The sequence below is a fragment of the Eucyclogobius newberryi genome, unplaced genomic scaffold (assembly GCF_026437365.1).
Source record: "Eucyclogobius newberryi isolate DKJ021-1_F unplaced genomic scaffold, fEucNew1.0.hap1 SCAF_13, whole genome shotgun sequence".
In the NCBI taxonomy this organism is placed as follows: domain Eukaryota; kingdom Metazoa; phylum Chordata; class Actinopteri; order Gobiiformes; family Gobiidae; genus Eucyclogobius; species Eucyclogobius newberryi.
In genome coordinates, this window is record NW_027315757.1 from 31245940 (window position 1) to 31262959 (window position 17020).

General features: G+C 40.1%; 2 protein-coding genes across 2 annotated transcripts; one reads left to right on the forward strand and one right to left on the reverse strand.

The window, feature by feature from the left end:
- The first annotated feature begins 10428 nt into the window (after positions 1-10428).
- s1pr5a (sphingosine-1-phosphate receptor 5a) lies at positions 10429-12882 on the forward strand. Its single transcript, XM_072443496.1, has one exon. The coding sequence runs from the start codon at positions 10620-10622 to the stop codon at positions 11823-11825; it is 1206 nt and encodes a 401-aa protein (XP_072299597.1). The 5' UTR covers positions 10429-10619; the 3' UTR covers positions 11826-12882.
- Positions 12883-13819: 937 nt separating this feature from the next.
- On the reverse strand, positions 13820-16565 carry spc24 (SPC24 component of NDC80 kinetochore complex). The gene is made up of 6 exons (XM_072442226.1): positions 16517-16565; positions 15822-15997; positions 15589-15733; positions 15356-15460; positions 14644-14720; positions 13820-14568 (listed from the first exon to the last, which is right to left on the reverse strand). Exons 2-6 carry the CDS (start codon positions 15985-15987, stop codon positions 14468-14470), a joined length of 594 nt encoding a protein of 197 aa, XP_072298327.1. The 5' UTR covers positions 15988-15997; positions 16517-16565; the 3' UTR covers positions 13820-14467.
- Positions 16566-17020: the final 455 nt, after the last annotated feature.

Consider the following 17020-nt stretch of genomic DNA (forward strand, 5'->3'; position numbering starts at 1 on the left):
AAACCATGTGGAAATACGCAATGGAAGTGTCTACTCAGGTTCACACCAGAGGACAGTTCCACGGTGGTCCAAGTCCAAGTGTGTGACTAGAAGAGATACTGAAGCTTTGTTTGCACTCACAGCCACAGACTAAATGTTTAAATATCCTTCAGAGGTACATGAGCAAATACTTCAGAACAGAACTCAGGAACTGCAGTCACGACTTATGAATATTTGCCTTAGTCGCTCTAACAAATCCCTACATTCCATCATTAATGGAGGCAGGAACTGGTTTGTCCACACTATCAACAACATGTAGTTTAATTTCACAATGAGCTGGGGAAAAGCATCTAGGCCTAGTAATAATAAATAAATTAATACTAATAAACAAATAAGATTGAACATTTCAATGAACACATCATTTTGGTGGTTGAATTGGGGCATAAGCCTGTCACGAAAACTAAATGAAATGTTAAAATATTGATTTGTTTAGTTAGTTTAGTGTTATTTTGTATGAAACTTTTCTGAATACTTTTATTTGCAGTAGTGGTGAAAGTTTTCTCATTTTTTGCGGTAATTTAATTGTAGGGAATCTATTAAAAACACGTTTACATTCAAGAACGCTTATACAGTGGTTTATTTAATGCAAATCATGTTAATGGGTGAATTCATTTAGAAAAGGGTTTATCCTAATTTAGGGTTTAAGTATCTATATATTTATGTATTTATATGTATTTATTAACTTTTGTTTTATCAGGTAAGTACTTCTGATTTTTTTATCGCCGAAATATTTTTCTCTGGTTTAGACCTTTGACCAGGAGCTACATTTTCTGAATAAACGTTAATCTCCTCTAACCTCAGCTGCACTACAAGAGCTTTATATGTAGCAACCAATTAAAGATGGTGGAAGTCACATTGATTTTGGGGCCGATTCATCAACTCGTGTTTTCTCTTTCTTTATCAACCTTGAAACAATTACCTCGTACACAGGAATTAACTACCGGCTTTTGACTCTTTAAGAAATATACATTCTGACATAGTATCTCCGACATAGTATTCTTGAAAGGTTTCTGGATGAGTTGGACAAAGCCACAAATGTTTAGGTGTTATTTCCTCCTGCACACAATGCCCCGTATGTTCAGCTTCAGTGTGTTTCATATGGAGAACGTTTCCATACAGGAAGTGGGCCGACTCTGGCTGTAACAGTAACCAACTTTATTCGTATTTGAAGTGAAACATTTTTGATTTGAGGCGCGTTGGTGGGAGTGGATCATAAAAGGAAATACTATTGAAATGAGACAATGGAGGCATTTTGAACCAAGATGCCAAGTAGCACAGAATGACTGCTGCAGTAGTAATGGTTTATAATCCCTCTAATGGCCTAACAACTGGGACATTTCCTCCATGTATATTACATTCCTATTGTATTTCTAATCTGGCTGTGCCTGTTTGTTGTCGGCTTCCTTTGTGTTGAGCCCCACACTCGTTCTGGCACTAGAGTAACAGTTATGTCAGCTTGATTTTCTATGTGGAACGGCAGTGAACTCACACATCCATGCATTATAGTGTTTTTCCTTTGGTAACACACTTACATCTTGTTACTTATGTATTTGAACATGGAATGAGTGAAACAAACAAAAAGCGAAACAAGAATACAACTGGAAACAATTATCTGGATGATATTATTATCTGAAGCCCAAAGTCACTGGGATAGGCTCCTGTCACCCACGACCCCTAACGGGAGCAAGCGGTAGAAATGAATGAATGAACATTAAATTACATTTCAAAACTAAATTAAAGACGCAGTACGACATCAGTTGTTATGTAGCCTTCATATTCATCTAAAAACACCTGCCTCCAACCTCCAAGTTTCACTCACAGAAACAATGTCATTGTTTATTTCACTCATCACAATTAATCACAAATCTTTTTAATCCTCACTCTGCAAAGACATGACATCACCATGTTTTCATAAAAAGAGTCACACCTGTGACCTTGGCAGACCCAGCAGACATAGGAACCAAATTAGAGGGAAAACATACTTTGGGCCAACTAACATAAAATGTACTGAGTCTATTGCTGCAGCAGTTTAGGACCAGAATGACCAGAAACACATTTTAGAATGTCCAGTGCTTCCAGTGGATATAACGCTCACTCCAGTCCTTCCTTTACTTTCAACTGTGTGTATTCAAATGATGTGGTACCAAACAGTCCAAATGAGACGATCCAATCACAGCAACTTATTTGTAGCACGTCTCTTAGATTCACTGAGTTTTGTGCTTTATTAAGTGATTCAATCTGTTTATGTGTTATTTTTGATTGTAAATGTTTGGGTTGAAATGAACTGACCGTGGATTCTCCAATCCAATCATACCAACCTCGTGGAGACAGAACCCGGTCCACACTATAGGATTTTGTAAAGTCTTGTTGAAAGCATAAAGTATTGACTAACTCCACAATCTCATATTGGGGAGACAATGAGAGGCAATTTATCTCCATCCAAACCAAATGAGTGTTTTCACCAATAGAATAAGACCGTTCTTACTTTATTCCATACAGTAATCTATATTTTTGCTTATAAATGCTCTGGCCATTGTTGAAAATGTAGGACAATATCTTTGGGATTGAGGGCTATAATTTCAATTTCAAAAGGAACCCAAGAGTAACTAAATAAACAACAATAACAACAACAACAACAACAACAACAACAACAAAGAATCCTGACATCATCTCCACACAAAATGAGCGGTTCATGTGAAGCCACCGCTCTGGTTTGGCTCTCTCTGTTTGAGGCTGAGACGTGCTTCCCAGAATCCTGCCCCTGATAGTGAGGCTCTTGTGGCTTTCTGACGTGCTGTTAATTGACGAATAAATCTCTTCCAGGGTCCAGCTTGTAATTCACATGACTCATCCCACCCAGCAGACCCGAGCCCCTCTCCTCCCGGCCGCTCCGCTGCATGTGGGAAACGCTCTTTGACTTTTGTGTTTTGCTCATTCCTTCCATTCTCTCCTCCAGGATGAACTCATCCCAAGCTGTGGCTCTACGAACAAAACCACCTTTCATAAAACCGAGCGTTCACATTCACAGCTAATACCGGAAAATACATGCATGGAATGATCGGTCAATGAATGTACACTGAAGGGAAAGGGCACGCTGCAGAAACATGGAAACATGCGATGGCAGAACATCCACAGTCTGTGTGAGGAAAGAATGTGTTTTCATCAAGATGTGGCTCTATCAGAGACGTCAGCCATGAAAAAGAGGTTAGATGTTAAAATGTGGGAATGTGGACGCTCATGACAAAGGCATTGAGGTTCATCTGTAGATTGAACTATCCTTATTACAGATGGTTTATTAAGGACATACCGTGGTCTGCGGTGACGGTTTTACTGCTTTGATTTTGGATGGTTTTAGAAGCTAAATCATACCAAACTGCATTACGATAAGTGCTCAATGTTTCAATCTTAAGGCCTGCTAGAGTAGAACAGAGAGGGTTATTCAGATCAGTTTGAGGCCGTATTACCATGGACACAGATGACTTTACACTAATATTATATGTAAAGTTCTAATTTCCCAAAGTCATTTCTGATGTAAAGATGTGCCATGCTTACACTTTCCCATACAGTAAATGAAGTCCTCACATAGCATGAATGTGGCACACATTGGCAGCCTCGCTTCAGTGAGTCGACCCCAGGACAGCTGTGGCTCCGGCCTAGCTTACCATCAAATGATTGATGCAATATAAAGCGTAGCAATGCAATTATTATTATTATTATCATCAAGTTATGGTGAAGTTGAAGAGAACAACTTGACATAACGGTCAAAACAGAGGCTGAAGATAAGTCAAGTCGCCCCACAACAGGGCAACTAGCTTTAATCCTCTCAAATGTAGCTAACTTCATGGCATCAATGAAAACATACTGTTGCTGGGTTACAGTTATCTCTTGACTTATAGAACGATCATGCATCTGCTAACATGAAGGATGATTAGCATAACATTCAAACTGTAACATTGTTAACAAAACTTTGACAATGGGAAAAAGTCAAGTCCCAAAGTCCCACAATGATAATTTGAAATGGTTTTATCACGCTCACTGAACGAGCCTTAATGACAAACACATACAGCAACTTCCTCTCTTGGCAGAGACATGATGCAGCTCTGCGGTTTCAAACTCAAACCACACTCTTCTGTGCATACAGAGATGCAAAGGCTTATTTTAATAAACACAGCCGTAAGTGCCTTAGCGGAAAGTCATGAATAAGCACAAAATGACTGAATAATAATGTATCCGTGTTATGGAAAGTGTGCGCTGTGTGAACGATAGCCAACCAAAGGTTTACATGAGGAGGATGTTATTGTTCTCGTATGAACATGAGTGACACGTCACATGAGCTTACTTCACGTCAAACCAAAACCCCTCCAATTAAGGCCTCTTCCTGTGTTTATCTGGACCAGAACATCTAGTGACTTAAGTCACTTCACCAACAAAGCTCATTCAGTGTAGTTTATTTCACAGGGACCAGGTATAGGAGCATTAATCAAAGAAAACATTGGCACTTTTGTTTTGATAAAAAATAATTGTTGTGTTTTCCACGCAACTTTTTAAGGTTTTTGCATAATTATGAATGAGAATTTGAAATAACACCTTTACTGTAAGTTCACAGAAATATTTTTACAGTCAATAACTGGCTTAAAGAATATGAGATTCTCAAAGATTCATCAAAACACAACCTTCTCCATACATTCATATCACAAAGCACAGCGAAGATGTTTTTACCGTTGGGGAATAAAGGCTGAATAAACGGAAACTTTTCAAAGGACAAAATTCATCTTCGGTTTCAATTGTTTGAAAGTGCAGTGAAAAGCTGAAGGTTCCGCCACATTTGTTTTCACGTTGCTACTTTTACGTTTTACTTGTAACATTTACAAACTGTATAGGCTGTGGAGATCCGGATCGACCTTCATGAGTCAAACGTTATTAGCAAATCCCTCGACATAATGAAGTTTTCACATGGGCTCCAGAAACAGCACACTCAATGTAAATGTTTCACTGCAGCCACTGGCCTTTATCATCTCCATTTACACATGTTTGCATGTCAGAGGGAGGTCATTAAAAGAGCAACATAAGAATAGAGTAAGAAAGCCACTGCTGTGTTTGCGATCACTGTTTGTGTTCATTTAGTCTGTCTCTATTCAGCTGCTGTAATGGAGAGGCCTCATTTGGGCCCATGATTAAGAAAAGAGGGGACGACACACATTCAGCCAGAGCAGCTGGACTCTCACACTGGGAGACGGGGTCAGTCTATGGAAAAGCAACATTCCCATATTTCCATGTGTTCTTCCCATTTCCCCTTATTAGGAGCTGGTGGCACAGCTGCTGCAGGTCCGGACTGTGCACGGAGCGCCGCTTGGACAAAGATATTTCCAGGATTCCTCTAAATGCCTGTCAGTGTTCTCTGTTTTTCATTCTCTTTTTCAGCCTCAGAATTGCAGATCAAGCGTGTGTTCATTTACAATACAGGACAAAACATTAATGACTTACTAGATTAAAGAATTTATTTTTGTTAGAAATGTGATCAGTGTTTTAGTTGAAACATATTATTTTTGTATATTCAATTTACTTCATGAGGATTAGTGAGATTTCTTCCGATTAAAAGGATAAGATCATAATGAATTGTTGCTGCATTCATTCAGCTTTAAAATGGATTTGCAGCAGAACAATTCTAAACAGAAGTGAAAGGAATAATGTTACACAATTAGCACAATCTGACTCATAGTATTGATGTCTGATTATTCAGGATCGTAAAAATGGGCCCAACCAAGCGTGTTTTTGCATACTCCTCATTTGGTTCTGAATGTATAAATTAGTTGCTATTTTACTGGTGATAAAACATCGATAAAACTGTGTAAATATGGAGCCGTTCCCCAGAACACAGAGGTCTGACTTCCTGTCTGAGCGCTGAACGCTGCACTTTTCTTTTGCTCTGAACTCAGTGGATTCTCTGAGCAGAAGAGGTGTGAACGTGCTCCATTATGCAGGTGAAACAACATTAAATGCAGCCGAGGTGTGATCGTCATTGTGAGGTGTGACCTGCATCAAATGGCCTAAAGATCACACTTAAGTCAAGACCAACTTAGAAGAAGTCACTGTTCCTTGAATATCTTAGGCAGATTAAGCATTATTCCATTATATAATTAACATTACGTCTTAAAAACAGATCTAAGATTAAACTTTAGCAACACTCACATGCTTGCTGTGCGTTTAAAGAGTTTAGATTGCATAGAATGCCCTCAATCTGCAAGATTTGGAGATAAAAAAAAATGGCTCTGGAGATGTTTGTGAGAAATACACATTATTGTGACAGGGGCCCACTGTGGGAAGAAGAACCAGAGGAGAGCCCTGCTGTCCAGGTCTTTGTGTGCTAACTAATGAGAGGAGGCCTGCGGGGAGCGGGTCACAGGGGCCCGGCGGGGAGCGGGTCACAGGGGCCCGGCGGGGAGCGGGTCACAGGGGCCCGGCGGGGGGGCTCAGTGCCACTGTGTCACAGAGCGAGAGAGGGCGGGGCTTTGACTCACTGTGGTGTGGGAGTCAGGCACGACAACTGGAAACTACAGGTTCACCCCAAAGCAGCAGGTGTAATGAGATCTGAGCTACAACTAGAATGTGGGAATCTTAGCTCATCCACACTCCAATTATACTTGAATAGGATTTTTGTCAAGTTATAAGAACAATGAATGTAGAAATGTCCCGGTGACTTTTTCTTTTTGACACGACACAGGGCCGTGACGTGTCCACATAAAGATCCTGTAAACATAATGCCATTATCACTCGCAGTGGGAAGTGATGCCGACCAGTCTGGGACGTCACTGTTAGTCATGTTCTTATGTGTCACCCGTGACTTCATCTGTTTCTCAAGGATATCCCGGTCCTTTCGAGGCACAATGAGCTGCTTCCTGTTTGGAGCAGCACCGGCCCAGTCTTCCATCATGAACTTAGCCTTACGTCATTTCCCCTCATCCTACCGCTCACTATTGTCACCACAACACTGCTTCAGGGAGAACTTTCATTTCATCAAGTGTAATTTAAAAAAAGCTATTATTTATAAATGTACAACCAACAGTGTGGAAAAGGCTCATTACCAGCAACAGGAGCAGGATTGTTGTGACGGAACTCTGTGTGTGCCAATATGACTTTATAATATAATGCACTTCGATTCCCAAAGGGTGCAACCACATTGTTTCAACAAAGGATTATTTTATAATATATTGTACAATAATTTTACTACACAATAATGATGTTTGTAACAGCATTGTGACCTGAATGTTGCCTGTAGTAGATCCACATGTTGTGCAGACAAAGCAGCAGTTCATTAAAGGGGCAGATTTTGGGCTGTCTTGTGTGATGTAGTAAAAACTTACCACACAAACTCACTAAAAGACTACGTTTTGATGGTGAGTGAGGGATAATTACAGATGAGGGCTCAAGTTATTTCTGAAATCTGGGGTTTCTGGCCTGAACAAGTTCTAAGAAAAGTAAGGTTTGGTGCTGTTTTAGACTGTTTGGTTTGATTTGTAATGGTGCTACTACAAAGTTTCCCATTTTACCTGAAAAATATCACATCAAGTCAACAAGTACTTTGTTATGATTGTAAAATAACATACCGTATATGAACCATGTCCATTTATGTCCCTGAAATGTTGTACATTAACACCTGCAGCTCCCTCGTCATTTATGACTTGTATGACTCAGTTACAACACGTCAACCAGTGACACAAGTGCAATGAAGTCATATTCAGCTTCTGATTAGTTCAAAGCCAAAGCTTATGGAGATTGTACAGTCAATATTTTCACTTGACATCAGATATTTGAGAATTATTAAGGAAAGGCTTGGTTTTAGGGCCTTTGTATGAATAGCCAAGGCTACTTAATAGTGGTGAATTTAGTACATATTTATCATCACTGATCATTTTAAATCTGCACTGATTTTGTGGGAACTATAAAGTTCCAACTTTTTCTTCGGAGCTGTACATGAGTGATGACACTTTTAAATGGCTCGAGCCATTCCATGGAATGGAATACGACGAGTCTTTGTTATTGCCTGGTTTCTTCTTATTATTATTATTCATGGTCATTTTGCCACAACTCAGGCATTTTTGACCCCCTGAACATCGATGATGCGTCCACATGGGGTCATAGGTCACACATGGGGTCATAGGTCACACATGGGGTCATAGACGCGATCGTCGCAACAGTGCTAGTTCAAAAAAGAAAAAACATGAAACGCTTAATCTTTGGCCTAGGCACATGAAACTTGGGACAGTGATAGAGCGACCTTTGACCTCTGACCTTTGACGAGTAAAACACACCTGGCAGCACCGCTGTACGATAAACAGGAAGTCAGCCATGTCGAATCAAAGTGGCACCGCCACGCTTGACTTTTTTTTTTACAAAATCGTACTTGTCCTAGGTTTTACGTCCGATCGAGCTCATAACAACACTTTTTGCATCTAAAGACATTGAAATGTAATAAATATTCAAAAGAATGTTGATATTCTTTACGGTCTCTGCGTAACACGCCCTCAAGAAATGCTTAATTTCCTGTTTTTTCAAGGACAAATCACGCCTAACGGAATTGATCTACGGAGCTCATATTTCACTCATTAATGTGTTTTTATGGTCTTATTGGAAATAATAAATACCATGTAACAAATTGACTCTATAGCGCCCCCTACCCATTGTGTGAAAAACTCAACATTGTCTGATTTGTTTGAAACTCATGGTTTATATTCTCCTCGAGACGCCATGAAAAAAGTGCATTGCAGATATTGTGTATTTTCACAATTGACCAGCAGAGGCGCAATGAATGCCTTCCTCTTTTATTTTGATGGAACATTTCCTCTCGTGCCGTGATCTTAGCATTAGCGTTAGCATCAGCGTTAGCGGCGGGTCTCTGTTGCTAGGTGACGGAGGTACAGGGAGGAGGGGTTTAAAGAATAAAGTCTAAAGAATAAAGTCTAAAGAATAAAAAGAACAAGAATGTCTAAAGAATAAAGTCTAAAGAATAAAGTCTAAAGAATAAAAAGAACAAGAATAAAGTCTAAAGAATAAAAAGAACAAGAATGTCTAAAGAATAAAAGTCTAAAGAATAAAGTCTAAAGAATAAAAAGAACAAGAATAAAGTCTAAAGAATAAAAAGAACAAGAATAAAGTCTAAAGAAGAAAGTCTTAAAGAATAATAAAGAATAAAGTCTAAGAGAATAAAGTCTAAGAGAATAAAGTCTAAGAGAATAAAGTCTAAGATAATTCAGTGTCGGCTTTAATTTATAATGTTGTTTGTCAGTTAGTTTGGTTGTTTGTTTAATTGTCACTGCCACATGAAAAGAGAGAGACCAAACCTGAGTTTCCAGTCATGAGCAAAAGTAACACTTTTCTTGGCACTGGCAGAGCAGCCGAGGGCTAAACTGTGAAAGTCTCACCTCTGACTTCAGCTGCGTCAGGAGCGGGGCCCTTCCTCCTGAGAGGGGGTCCTTTCTGAGAGGGGGTCCTGAGAGGGGGTCCTGACAGGGTGAGGGGGTGTTTGAAGGGAAGCAGCGCCGTAGACCAGCCCACATGTGCGAGTCCAGTCCTGCCCCGCTCCCACAGCTCTCACTCTGTCTCACATGTGACTGTGACACGCACCGCGCGGGGACCGGCTCCACAACAAGGTGCGTAACTGCAACCGTTTGTGCTTTCAGATTCTTTTACAATAAGGGAACAATCAGAAACATCACATCGTTGATTATAGAAGGATCTGTGTGGAAGTGAGAAGTCCAAAGCAACTTGTAGTGTGCGTAAAGTCCTTGTGCGTAAAGTCCTTGTGCGTAAAGCTTCTGAACGTCTCCAAGTGTGTGGGATGAAAATATAGTGATGGTTTAACACAGAGTAAATCGCCTTGTTGTTGCCATTGTCAAGAGCCTAATATAAACTTTAAACTCTTAAACTAAAGCTCAAGTCCATGAGTGTGACTGGAACAACATTGGCTTGATCCGTGCGCACAAATGTGTCATAGTTGTGAAATTGAAATGTATCATTAAATATCATTAAATCGCCTCCTTGAGATGAATCATTTCAATTTCGAGGGAGTCCAAACACACACTGTTAAAATACAAACATGTAGAATCGTGTCAAATGCTTTAAACTTTAAAAGTGCCTCTGGTTTATTACACGCAGTTGTGGCTTGATGCGCTGTTTGGTGATAATTGCGCCATTTCTGATTTAATAGGCTTTTTTGAAACGCTCATTTAACATACATTCAAGTGCATGTTTTGCTCAGTCATAGCCTCAATGTCAAATGAGGATAAAAAGCCTGTTGTATTAAAATGACTCACTTAAGCATTTCTATTGCATTCAAAGTGTTTCTATTGTTTCAGAGTCAAATTGTAACTTCTCTCCCTTCTGTTCCCACAGGTCAGCTCTTATCACCCTCCACTGCATTATCTCCCAACCACAGCACCCACAACACAAGCCTCCTGTTTGGCATTAACACCCGGCTCTCTGACAATGAAGACATTACACCCTGCAGTGACCTTATGACATCTGGATTTAAATTGCATGTTTGAAAAAAGGACGGATTTGGGGCGCTTTCTTTTTTGAAAATAATGGTAACTGAAGCTTTCCATTCTGCCTATGCCGCTGTCCCTCCGTCCGTGCAACCGATGACTCCGTCCACGGGGAATTTTCTGAAAATGTTTGACGAATATCAGAGCAACAACGTTATAATCGAGCACTATAACTTTACCGGCAAACTCAAGGAGAATAAATACAAAGAGGGCTTAAAACCTGAAGCCATTGTGTTTCTGCTGGTTTGTTTGCTAATTGTGCTCGAGAACGCCATTGTTCTAATTGCATTATGGAGAAACAAGAAGTTCCACGTTCCCATGTATTACTTACTGGGAAACTTGACTCTGTCCGACCTGCTGGCGGGATTTACATACATGGTCAACATCATCACGTCCGGCGCCAACACTCTTAAGATGACCCCCGTGCTTTGGTTTTTAAGAGAAGGCGGCGTCTTCATCATGTTAGCAGCGTCTGTCATTAGCCTGCTAGCCATCGCAATCGAGCGCCACGTTACTATGGTGAGGATGAAGCCGTACCAAGGAGACAAGCAAGGCCGAATGTTCGCCTTGATCGGAGCGAGCTGGGTGCTGTCCATTTTCCTTGGAGTTCTTCCCATACTAGGCTGGAACTGTATTGGAAAACTCGACCAGTGCTCCACGGTTCTACCCCTTTATGCCAAAAGTTACATTCTCTTCAACGTGACCGTTTTCACCGCTATATTGATGGCGATTGTAGTTTTGTACGTGAGAATCTTCCGCATCGTCAAGATCAACACGCAGCGCCTCGGTTCTGGTCCCCACCGGAAAGGGCTGTATCGCAAGTCGCAGAAGTACATGGCGCTACTCAAGACTGTCACCATCGTTCTGGGAGTTTTCATTGCGTGTTGGTCCCCGCTCTTTATCCTGCTGCTTCTGGACTTTTTCTCCCCGGCTAAAAGTTGCCAAGTGCTCTTCAAAGCGGACTATTTCTTGGGGATCGCCATGCTCAACTCTCTCCTCAATCCGATCATCTACACTTTAACGAGCAAAGACATGAGGAAGGCCATTCTGCGGCTGCTCTGTCGACCCTGCCTCCTCACCAAAGACGGGCAGGTGAAGAAGATTGGCATCCATTTCCTGGAGTGCAGCACGAGTAAAACAGACGCAGCCTCTCACAGGTTAGAGGGTTTGGAGACGACGGTGTCCTCTGGGAACTTCACGCCGTCAACCATTAAAGCCATCTACCCCAAGATATCCAGATCATGACACTATCCTGACAAGACATAATGGACAAAACCACTTCCATGGTTACTTCTAAACTGAAAACGTTATAGAAGTAACATGCACGTTTACATGAAGTTGAGACTAAATTGTATGTTGTTGGACTGTGTAGTCACATGGCAACAATGCTTAGTTTTGATAAGTTGGGTCAATTAAGCTTGGTAATATTAATCAGCAATAATAAGCAAGACAGATGTTGTTACTTGTTTGAGCTGGTGAATACCACTGGATCCAAACACCTGTTATATTTGACAGAAGGAAAGCAACAGCATCTGATGAATGGTTGAATGATACAGTCTACATTTGTGTAGCAATAAGATGCATCCACATTTTGAAAGCCAGTATTTCAATCGAGGTTCTAGCAGTTGACATGGTAATAGGTTGTAGGCACATGATATAAAAGCTCAGAACAGTGGTGTGTGTGTCCGCCTGACGGGCTGGGAGTGAAGGCCAGAGACGTTTATCCTCCCTTTCCCTTTGTAGCACATAATCACACACTGTTATCCATCAGAGTATCCACACCCAGACTGTGCTGCCAGATCTGTAATCAAGCCCACGTGAGTGTCGGTGCAGCGGTGGGCAGGGTGCAGCGGTGGGCAGGGTGCAGCGGTGGGCAGGGTGCAGCGGTGGGCAGGGTGCAGCGGTGGGCAGGGTCCAGCGCTGGTGGTGCAGCCCTGGAGGTCCACCAAACATATGTAGCAACACATGATGAATAAGAGCAGCATTAGAGATGACAGCCAGGCTTGTGACGCCTTCTCCACCGCAATATCACAGCTGGCTACTTCATCTTGTACAAAAATACCACATTTCCCATGTTACAATTGACTTGGATGAAGTTTAATGCCGTTTTATTGTGACTGTAGTAATATAACAATGTTGTATTCTGTAAATAAATGTAAAATATATATATAAATAATTTACTGTCTCATATACATAGTTTTGTACATTGTTTTTCAATGTGACATTTGTATTGTTCAATATTCACTTAAGTTATGATTCTATTTTATACTTGCACTGAATAAACTGTACAATATTATGTGAATCTTGTTTGCACAAATGTTGATTTTTTACTATAGTATAATAAACATAGTCAGTCTTTACTTGCTTTAGTGCACGAGCCCAGTTTGCCAATTCAGATTCTTTTATATACATAGGGTTAGCGTTTATAGTCATTTTGTTTTAAATATACAGACTAAAATATACACAAACACTTCTCAGAAGTATTACACAGGAGAAGAGAAACTACAACTCTCCATTTGAGTCACAAAAGAAAAACATTTTGATAGGCTTGCTCTTTCTGTTTTACCAGCTATGGTTTAAAACAAAACACTTTAATTACACCAAACTAGACTTAATTAAATGCAGTTAATTACAGGGTTTAGGTGCTAAATACCCCTTGACATGAACCACTGGGAGGCAAGTAACTGTGAAGCCCACAGCAAGATTACAAAATCATTGTAATTATATTTTTCTAAAATGCAAATAATAATGTATCTGCATTTATATCTATTTTACTCTAAATTAGAACACTATAAATCTGTTTTGTGCCAAAGTGAAACAAATGTCCTCCACGCTCTTTGCCTTTGGTAAATCTTTCCATTTTAAATTGCCATGTTTGTTTTTAAAACCATGAGGTGAACTAGGCCCATCACATGAGAATATTCATCTTGACTTCTTAGTAGAATTTGCCAGAAGCTGTAGGAAAACAATTTATTGATGAATAGCTAAATTACTGTTAAGTTCAAATGCTGCAATGTTGACATCAATTACATTTAGGTAGCAAGTGAATAAAAACACATTGAAAATAAAATGACAATAAGTTGTCAAATAAAGCCAACGGGCCAAAACATCCTTTAGAAAAATTAAAAAATAAAGGTAGATTATTATAAGTGTCTTGTTGCAGGCATATGACATAAAAGCTCAAGCAGCACTGAGTGTTCTCTAAACAGAAAGTTTGCATTACTTTTTAAATAACCCAGTTTGTTTGTGTTTAATGTTTATTTCAAACATTTGGAATAAATGTTTAAATCAGTCACATTTTCAATTACTTTTCCCTCATCTGTCACTCTTGCTTGAAACACACGTATTTTTCTTAATTATCCTGAAATTTTGTAGATAAGAATTTAATCTTGAATTCGATCAAATAGTACGACACAAATATACTGTAGGTCAACAAGGAAACGAGTCGGCCCCTGACACATCATCACCCGCGTGGTTCACAGCAGAGATGAACCACAAGCTGTTGTTCCCAGAAGTGATGCCAGTCTGAAAGTCAGTGTACCATAGAAACTACCCTCACAAACAAAGTAAGTTTAAAGCCTGAATTAACCATACATTCTTAATAATTATTTTCTATATATATATTTCCAAAAACATTTATCAGATTACCTCATTATTATGCATCAAATATTTTCCTATTTGCTGCATAACAGATTAACAGTGGACTTCAACTGACACATTGCGACATCTAGTGGCCAAAATACTACAGTGCAATACAGTTACAGATAATAATGTACAAAATGAAATGCCTCAGAATATTAGAGATTTGTTTTAGATTTAAAAACGTTACAGGGAATATAAAAATGACATGAACATAGAAGATAAAACAGTTGAGTTTCTTCCAGTGCTCAAGAGTCGACAAAGCTCCAGAGATGGTCGCTCACTTCTCCTGGAGACTGGCTGGTTTTGTCTGTGTGAATGAGACTGGCCAGCTCCGCCCCATAGTGCACTGCAAAACACAGCACAACAGAAACATAAGCCACGGGGCAGAGAGATGCGTTTCAACTATTCAAACGGACTGTACCTCCTTTCAGGATATGGGGCTCTGTGTCGTACTCCCACTTTATCTTGGTTATTAAGTAGTACAATTTTGCAACATAGCTGAGGAGAGATGAGAGAAAACACAACATTTTAAATACTTTTATTTACCCCCCACATATTTAGGCTATCGTCACCACATGAAACAATATATATTCTGATTCCCGACACATGCACATCCTTAAAAAAAAGTCACAAACGTTTCCTAAACTAATGTTTTTGTTGCGCTGGATTACAAAACCCATATCATTTGTTTTACAGGACTGTCAGCTACATGAACAGCCAATGTGTCAGGACAAGTACATTAAAAAATATATACCATAGTCCATCAAAATCTGACCTTATCCAGCAGAAGCATTGGTTGGCCATGTATTAAACTGGTGGAAGCATTCACTTTTGTTTTGTTACTTTTTGCTTACTTCTACACGAGTAGAGGAAGTTAAAATGTTTTGAAAGTTATAATATTATAGAGAGAAGCAACTGAATGAGGTTAAAGAGAGTGGTAAAAAGGTGGTGATTTTTGTGATGGTGAAGATTGGAAAAAGATGCTCAGGTTGGACTGAGGGAGCAAGAGGAAGATCACAGGCATGCATGAAATGATGGACGAAGAAAGGCTATTCATGAAAGGAAATAACTAAGTGAAAAAGACAAACAAAACCAAAACGCTGAAGGTTAAAAGACAAATTGGTCCTTCTTACATAGATGAAGGGATCACTTCTGTGGTATCTTCAGCCACCTGACCCTGAAGAACCTCCAGCTCTTGTTCATCGTTCAGTAAGTTATCAAACTCCTTCTGCAGAAATCTGTGTGGAGTGTTAAAGAACAGAAACGCATAGAAATACTTGCCCTTCAGGTGCTCAAAAGCAATAACAAAATGTTCTAAGTTTGATGTCGTTTGTTTCCCTGCAGTAAACAGACATTTGAAGGATACTGTAGGTCAGAGTCGGTCATCTGGCTTTTGGCTGTGCACTGTCTCAGCTGCTCCTCTAAACCGTGATACTCCTGCTCTCTTCTCTTCTGCTCGTCCTGCAAGTCCTGCAACCTCTGTCCGGCATGCTCCTCGATCTGGGCCATGCCTGAGAAAACAAAAACTCAATGTTGTCATTTCTGTTCACCAATAACAGAGGAAAAACACACATAATGTACATAATGAAGAACACTTGCCCGTCAGAATCTGTGTGACAGTCTTCTTTGTGTCGGTGTGTCGGTCGTACAGCATCTGTTGATTATCTTTGACCCCTCGGAGTTTGTGGAGCTGACAGCTGTTGACGAAGTCCACCAGAGCTGCCCCGCTCTCCACCAGATCCTGGAACTTCAGTCCCTGTGCCATTCTTCTCCACCTAAAGGGGAAACAGGGCACATTGATTTAAACATAGTGGCAGGCAAACTTCATTCAAAGCAAAAGCACATTGAATGGTTAGTTGACGTGATCTAACCATTGTCATTGAGCTAACATTCAGTGTATTTTTAAGCAATAAAAACACTAATGAATAACGTCTACACCTGAACGAGCAGTTTAATGTTACTGTGGAACGTTCTGAGCAAAGTAATAACATCTCCGAAGAGACAAACAGAAGGATCCTCCACGAGAAGTTACCTAGAACATCTTCTTTATATTTCGTTCGCCTTATACAGTGTTACGTTCTAGTTTATCCCTTTCAGCAGCCGGTAACTACGACACTTTTATACATCTTAGTAATGCTTATCTCGAGCATTGTTTACCTTTTGAGCTGAATGCCAGTTATAAAGTATCAGTAAAGGCAAGGACACTAACTTCGAACACACGGGATTGGGTGTTTAGCTGAAAACACTTTATAAAAACCCGGTAGACCGTGAAAAAATAAGAAAAAAATACTCACTTCGCTGTTTTTGTCTGGATTCAAATGTCGCTCCAGATCGCGCCCGTTCTCTTCCTCGATGGCGGATACACGGGCCTGGCGCGCCCTCTACTGGCCTGGCGCGCCCTTTACTGGCCTGGCATAGGTTTACTAGCGTCCAAGCCGCCTCAGCATCACAAAAAGTGATGTAAAAATATACATTGCAGTCACTATGGAGAACTCTGGACTTTAGTGGGTTCAACTTAATTTATTTTGAATCAATGTATTCTCTGCTGGTGATAATGAAGACTAAAGTTTGCTACTTTCATCTGTGATCTATAATGTGGAGCCAAAGAGGATGGAATTAATGAGTAAATTAGTCTAAAATATGTCAATACTGCCCAATATAGATCAACGCCTAATTTGTGCTGACAACTGCAGTATGTACAGCAATTATAACAAAGACGTTCATTCAATGGTGTGGGTATTGTTGGAGGAGTCACAAGGTATCATACACCCTTAAACTGTATTGCCGCCGTGTATGTT

What these genes read in the sequence shown, in the direction of transcription:
- spc24 (XM_072442226.1), bottom strand. Translation starts at nt 15,987, where the DNA reads ATGGCACAGGGACTGAAGTTCCAGGATCTGGTGGAGAGCGGGGCAGCT. An exon ending in TGTCACACAGATTCTGACGG is followed by an intron (nt 15,734 to 15,821) that starts GCAAGTGTTCTT and finishes TTGTTTTCTCAG; the next exon opens with GCATGGCCCAGATCGAGGAG. An exon ending in GAAGTGATCCCTTCATCTAT is followed by an intron (nt 14,721 to 15,355) that starts GTAAGAAGGACC and finishes ATCTCTCCTCAG; the next exon opens with CTATGTTGCAAAATTGTACT.
- s1pr5a (XM_072443496.1), top strand. Translation starts at nt 10,620, where the DNA reads ATGGTAACTGAAGCTTTCCATTCTGCCTATGCCGCTGTCCCTCCGTCC.